At 49.3% G+C, this 7,381-nt stretch overlaps 1 protein-coding gene across 1 annotated transcript; it reads left to right on the top strand.

Annotated features, from left to right (window-relative positions):
* The first annotated feature begins 1,943 nt into the window (after window positions 1-1,943).
* Window positions 1,944-2,664, top strand: LOC124657473 (probable E3 ubiquitin-protein ligase ATL44). The gene has a single exon (XM_047196019.1). It carries the CDS (start codon window positions 2,080-2,082, stop codon window positions 2,662-2,664), a length of 585 nt encoding a protein of 194 aa, XP_047051975.1. The 5' UTR covers window positions 1,944-2,079.
* The last annotated feature ends 4,717 nt before the right edge of the window (window positions 2,665-7,381 follow it).

Here is a 7,381-nt window from a genome sequence, read left to right as displayed (position 1 = left end):
GTGTCATTTCTTCGTCTCTTAGTTGCCACTTGGGGAGGTGTTGAAGCACATCAAAACAATGTCGCATCTTGAAGCTCTTGGCCCCGCTGCCGGCCATGTCTCTATACCTCGCGTCGGCAATGCGGTCCTACATTTGCAAAATAGATATGAAACCGTCAAGGTGCGGCCACCAAACCACAGATATTCTACAAACATCAAAAGCAAACAAATTCACTCACATATTCGTCCACAGGTGCGCCGCTAGGAGGATTATTCACCACTTGATCCATTGCTGCCGCCCACCGGCTACATGCCGGTTTGATGGCGTCCCAACGTCCTTGGAGCGATCGGTACGTGGGATCGATAGGATGACGAACGTGCGTCATCAGTTTATGGAATTTGTCCACGATGCGTTGCCAGTAGCGCTTCCCAGTTTGATTGGTGCCGAAAACTGCATCCATCCCCACAACGGCCCAAGGTCGGCACAACGTTCCATCTTCGATTTCCGTGTAGTTGTTGGCCCTTCTTTTCTTCATCTTTCCGTCGGTCGCGACCTCGACCACACCTTCGTCGCCTTCATCTTCTTCCCCATCGTCCCCTTCTTCCCCTTCATCCGCGTCTTCCTCCCCGTCTCCATGCATCCCAACGTCGAATGGAGCAAGTGGAGCAATGTTGACCTCGTCCAACATGTCCATGTATGAAGCGTTGTCGTTCCTACCAATAATCGGCCTAAATTTCTGCTGGCAATTTGATACGGTATAGAGTTGAAATTTGTACCTTGTTGACCCGTCGTCGAGAACGTCATGGGCGTCGTTCGCGTTGGCAACAGGCGGTGGCGGCGTTGACGGGTATGGGAGTGGAGGCGGGGCGCCACGACTCATCATCGCCTTCACCTTCGTCTTATTCGGCGCTGAATTCTTCGGTCTGCCGCGGGATGCCTTCGGCTTGGCGGCGGCCCCTTTTGCGACAGCCGGGACAACATCGCTGGCCGCAGCACCGGTCGCCGCGGCACCAGTTTGCGGAACCACACGTGCGTTCCCGCGCGCCGCCGCTTGAGGAAGCTCGTCCACAAGACCATGCTCGCGACGTCAGCGGGGGTTGCGGGGGTGGTTGGGGTGGCGGGAGCTTCGGCGACCACGGGACAGGGCACCGAGGCCTGCGAGCTAGCTCCGGCGGCCGGCGGGGTCGATTCGAGACTCATGCCGGCAAGATCGGGCGACGGCGGTGCGGAGGACAGTGAGGGTGCGCAGATCGGCGGTGGCGGCGGCAGTTGGGAGGAGGTGAAAGTTTCATCGCGCGCAAACTAGGGGTTTCGTTCGGGCTGTGCTCTACAGGCCTAGTTGGGATTTCAGTCTCGACCCGAAAACTTTTTTTCAGTTTTCAGTACTATACGGTCGCTGATGTGCACCGATATACGAACCAAACCCATAAACTTACGATTATAATTCAATTTTGCAAAGTTTACATGCTGCTAGAGATGCTCTTAGGGATATAATTGGATACTATATTTGGCGAATCCAAATATTATTTCAGATTCATTTTATCCAAAAAAAAAAACCAACATTTAGGGTTATATGAAGAAACTCGGACACGCCGAAGCACGGAGCCGAGTACCAACATCTTGCCACGGCCAAATCATCAGTCTTTGTCAAAGGGCTAAACAATCACTCTTCAACACAAATACACAATCTTGCCATGCTATCAACGAATAAAAAATAAAAAATAAAAAGCTAGAGGTTGCATAGATTAATTAGTCCAGATTGGTCGCACCTAATTTGGAGAGTGACATGTGCCTAGTTGTAGCAAAAAATAGGGCCGAAAAGAGCCAAGATAGCAACGGAAACGTGGATATACATGCCACAAGAATTCAAAGAAGAATTGTTCGAAAGTGACGCTCCCACTTATATTAGCATTGTGAGAGCTTAGTAGTAATTATGAATCATATCCCTAGCTATCTACCCAAACCCACCTGACACTATAAAATGGCAGCAACGAGCACCCAACTCTTCCCTCCTCTGCTGATCTCCATCGAGTATCTCCCACTAAACCACACACACTGGACCCCTCTCTGCTGCCGCACTGCTCCCATCTTGTTCGAAAATGCCGCGCCATCTGCTGCAGGAGTCCGTCGACCGCCTGGCCGCGATGGCCGAGCCGCCGGCGTCGGCGGCCGGCGGTGCTGGGGGCGTGCACACGGACACGATCCTCATCATGGCGGCGGTGCTCTGCTTCCTGCTCTGCGTGGTCGGGCTGGCGCTCGTCGCGCGGTGGTCCAGGTTCTGCAACCCATCCGCATACTCCGTCGACGCAATGGCGGCCAAGGCGCCCTGCAAGGGGATAAAAAAGAAGGCGCTGCAGTCGCTGCCCACCGTGTCGTGGGCGGCGCCGGAGCAGAGTGAGCAGCAGGAAGAGGTGCCGGAGTGCGCCATCTGCCTCGCCGAGTTCGCGCCCGGCGACGAGGTGCGCGTGCTCCCGACGTGCGGCCACGGCTTCCACGCCGCCTGCGTCGACGTCTGGCTCCTCTCCAGGTCCACCTGCCCCTCCTGCCGCCGCGCCCTCGTCGTCTCGCTGCCGCCAGCAACCGAACCTCCGACGACGACAAGGTGCTGTGAGCGGCCCGGCGTTGCTCTGCAGTACTCGGCCACCGGCGCGGCCGCATCTCGTTGCCGGTCCTCGGCACAGTAGACCGCCGGCGCGCGTGCTTCAATGCGCGTAGCACCTTTGACCTTTCCTGGTTTGTTCATGGCTCTGTGGAGATACTGACCAGCAACACATGTACATACAGATTACAGATTGCTGCACAGACGTACCAGTGTCTCACGTACATACCCGTCATTCGATTCCTGTACAGTTTCCACGGTTCTTGGTACGTACAAAATGTTGTATTTTTTTTTTTTGCGAAACACAGTACAATCAAAGGCGCTCATACATACGCGCACACACTCACCCCTATGAACGCACGCACGCACACCCTACCCCTATGAGCACCTCCAAGACATCTGCATCGAAGAACCGATCCGGCAGGTCTTGAGATTGGCGAAGTCACCACAGGCGCCTACATTGTCGGCGAGAACGTCGCCTCCCATCGAAGAATATTCGCACCTTTGTAGAGGCACGAAGTGTCAAATCCAGGATTTGAACTACAAGTGCATGTGAGAGTGCTTAGCTGCCTCCTAACCATCCAACCACAGGTTGGTTCTCCGTACAAAATGTTGTAACGCACTCCGTACTGTGCAACAAGCTTACGTGTAGAGTTAATACCATAAAACAACCACAATGGAGGGCCAAACTTACGTGCTACCACTTTACATTTTGTATCGTAAATCTCCCACCTGGCGGTGATTTTTCCAATTCGTGCAAATCAAGCGTTTGAAATGAATTGACACCCGTTTGGGACCCAGCTGTGAGCAGAGTGGCAAAAACAAACGGATTTGTTAATTCTTAGTATACTGAGATTTAGAGCATCTCCAGTCGCGTCCCCTAAACCGTCCCCAAAGGGGTGTGGAGCGCGCCGGACCAAAAATGCGTTCCAGCCGCGTCCCCCAAAGTCCTTTTTTATCCGGCGCGCCCCTATACGGTGTCCGGCGCCCCGAGCCCGTCCCCGTCCCACAGGGGACGCACCGGGAACGCCGGACACAACGAAAAGCGAGGCGGGGAGTGGTGGGGCCGACCCGTCAGCGGCACAATTAATTTAAACCTAACCGTCGCCTACCTCGCGACGGAAGTTGTTGGCGCGCGGCCGCGGTGCCGATTCCCGCGAGAGGGCGCGGCGCGACGCGTCCCGTCGCGCCTGGCTCTGCGCGCCGGCGTTAATGAGCGCCACCGCTCCTCCGCCTCCCTCCGGCCTATAAAAGGGCGCCTCTCATCGTCCCTCTCACACACAAACCCTAGCGCCTCTCTCCCAAACCCTAGCCGCCACCATCTCAACAAGACTCGACGCTATGTCCGGTAGAGGCGGAGGCCGACCTCGCGGCCGTGGTCGTGGTCGTGGTCGTGGCCGCGGCAGAGCTGAGACGCTCGTCGTCGCCTTCCACGCCGCCGGCTTCATCGTCGTCGAGAGATGGACGTGGAGCCGGACGTGCGGTTCGAGTTCGTCCTCGTCCTCAAGGGCGACCCGCGCGGCATCCGAGAGGCTGCCGGACTCCTTCGCCGACTACGTCGCCGGCGACGATCGCCCGCGCACGATGCATCTGCGGGAGGCTGCGTGCGGCTACTACCGGTGGATCGTCGACGTGATCTACGACGCGCGCGGCAAGATGTACCTCAACATCGGCTGGGAAAAGTTCACGCGGCACCACAGCCTCCAAGCCGTCTTCATCCTCCTGTTCTCCTACTTCGGCGACAGGGACATGAGCGTCAAGGTCTTCGACGAGACGCGGTGCCGCCGGGACTACCACGGCGACAACACCGACGAGGAGGACGGCCGAGTGTTCTTTCTTCGCAGCGAACACGTGCACGAAGGTTTACTGCCTGTTCGCCTCATCGGTAGGAACCAACAAGGGCACCATCCTCCCGCTGGATTTTCCAGTTTAGGTGACTGGGTGTGCCCTCGAGTGTTCTTTCTTAGCAGCGAACACAGGAAACCTTCGATGCACGGCCTAGTTAGGTTTAGTTTCTTTGCAAAAATTTATATTTGTGTCCACGACGGTTCAAACTATGTATTAGTTTGTGGAAAACCACGTTCCAAACTGTGTTTTCGTGTAAACCACGTTCCAAATTATGTATTAGTTTGTGAAATTGAAATAAAAAAAGCCAAAAAAAAGTATTTTAAATGTTTGGGGGAGGCGTTTGGGGGACGCGGCTGGGGAGCGACGTCCCCCAAAGGCGGCACGAACAAAACACGTCCCTCAAACGCTCAATCCGGCGCGGTTTGGGGGAAGCTTTGGGGGACGCGACTGGAGATGCTCTTAGCTTAGAGCTCAATAGATTGTACGGAGTATAACCGTTACTCCCTCCAATAGCTTTTAATTGATTTGGATTTAGTATAACTTTGTACTAAATTTAAGGGAAGTAAAAATGACTGGAGGGCGTAGATGTTATGCAGAGATTGGTGCAACTTTTTTTTCAAGCATTACTTTTACCGGAAGGCTCTTTAAGCTCCAAAAATGTCAACACATTAACCAACTCACCTATTGTTGCTTGATCCTAGAACTAGACACAGACATATTTTTGTATTATATTATATACGGTAGCTATAAAATTTATCTTATTTTTACTTTTTAATAACAACAATTTAGCCGGATGAACCATAGATCCGGCCAGTAAACCGCGAACCCCGAGACCGACTGGTTTGGTCGTCGGTCCAGTTACTACAGAGAGTACATATGATAGTTTTATCGTTGTTCATTATAGTTGCAAATTGCAAGTAGGGTTGCGATTGAGATTTTTTCAGTTGTGTGGGGTTGTCATCGAGATTTTTGTGTTGTATTTGAAATATTTTTCAGTTGTAAATATGGTTACAACTATAAAAAATACAATTGCAAATTGAGTTGGAACCTACATTTTTTCTACTTGCAAGTGTGGTGGTAACTAATACTTTCTTCAATGATGATTTTTTTCAGTTGCAAGTGTGGTTGCAATTGAGATTTTGTTTTGCAGTTGCAAATGGAGTTGCAACCGAGATATTTTTTCCAATTGCAAGTATTGCTACAACTAGACTTTTCAGTTGCAACTAAGATTGCAACTGAAACTTCCTCTAGTTGCAACTAGACCTTTGAGTTGCAACTATGGTTGCAACCGAGACTTCTTCCAGTTGTGAGGGTACTTGCAAACAATTTTATTCAGTTGCAACCGTGGTCCAAACTGAGAATTTCTTTGGTTGCTAGTGTGGTTGCAACTATGGTTGTAACCAAGCTTTTTCAGTTGTAAATGTGGTTGCAACTTCGATTTATCTAATGGCAACTGTGGTATTAATCAAGCTTTTCCAGTTGCAACAAAGAATTTTTTTAAATGCTCAAATTATGAAAATGTTACATGTTGTTTTTGTTGCGTGATTTTATTTTACCGAATATGAGAATGAGAAAATTTAACTTGTGTATTTTTAAAAGAAAACTGATTAGATTGTAAAAACAAAAAACAAACATAAAAGAAACAACCGTAAAAAACTGCTGACATCATTCTACTAAGCACTAAGCAAATTCTCAATAGACTGGGTACTAGAGAGACCAAAAAAACAAAAGTAATATGATAAGGTGAACATGGCCTCCTATATCAGCCGTATTAACTATATAAAAAAATTGTACGAAGGAGGTTTCCGACCTCAAACCTATCCCGGCGGGTGCCCTCCCAAGTCACGCCCGATGAAAAAAAGGGCAGTAAAATTTTAAGGTAGGGCGAACTCTAAAATATATGCAAAGAATAAAATAGGGTTTTATAGCTATAGCGACATAGAAGGTGTATATAGTTAAAATAGTTAACAGTGACCAAATGTTTTTTTCTTTTCTCTATTTTCCCGTTTTACTATTTTTTCATCCACACTTAAAACCGTGGTTTCGTTGTTCTACTCAAATTGGCATCTTCTAACATGGGCTCTAAACCATGATTTCTCTAATTGATGAAACTATGTCCTCACAACTTTAACCAAAGATAATGACTGAATTAATACAATGACAATTTAAATCAATAAAAAAATATAACCAAAGTAGAACCTAAAATCAAATTTGTTCTACATCTTGAATTGGTTTCGGCCGCACCACATAAGCTAAAGGCCCATGTATTCAGGTCCTTCAGTTGGTTGAGCTTGGACCTACGAAAGGAAGAAGAGGATGGGATATGGAGGGAAAAAATATTGACCCTTGGGTCTCCCGATTTTGTATATATTTCACTCACAAATACGTACACACATTTACCTCTATGAACATACAAGTTACCACTAACCTATCCCTATGAGCACCTCGGAGGCTCGGAGAGACCACAGACGTTCTCATGCATCTTCCACTAAAAAATATTATTTCTTTATAAAACACTGAAGTGCTAAATCTGATGTTTGATTCTGTTATCACCAGATCTTGGCCAGATCAGGAGGTGGGCCGTAAGGGAGATGGGCTTGGAAGATTACACGTGGAAGATCTCTGAAGCGGCCTTGCACGAAGAATTTGGGCTAGATTGCCCGTGTATCTTTAATTATAGTAGATTGCATCATAGATTAAAAGTTAGAGCTTATCTCGTACACGGTGGGGATTATTCCCACATTAGAAAGTCCCCCGGACTATAAATATGTATCTAGGGTTTATGGAATAAACAACAACCAACGTTCAACACAAACAAATCTCGGCGCATCGCCAACTCCTTCGTCTCGAGGGTTTCTCCGGTAAGCACCATGCTGCCTAGATCGCATCTTGCGATCTAGGCAGCCTAGCCTACCTACGTTGTTCATGCGTTGCTCGTGCTTTGAAGCCTTTTT

This window comes from Lolium rigidum, chromosome 5, assembly GCF_022539505.1.
Source record: "Lolium rigidum isolate FL_2022 chromosome 5, APGP_CSIRO_Lrig_0.1, whole genome shotgun sequence".
Classification (NCBI taxonomy): domain Eukaryota; kingdom Viridiplantae; phylum Streptophyta; class Magnoliopsida; order Poales; family Poaceae; genus Lolium; species Lolium rigidum.
This window is presented reverse-complemented; position numbering and strand designations above follow the sequence as displayed.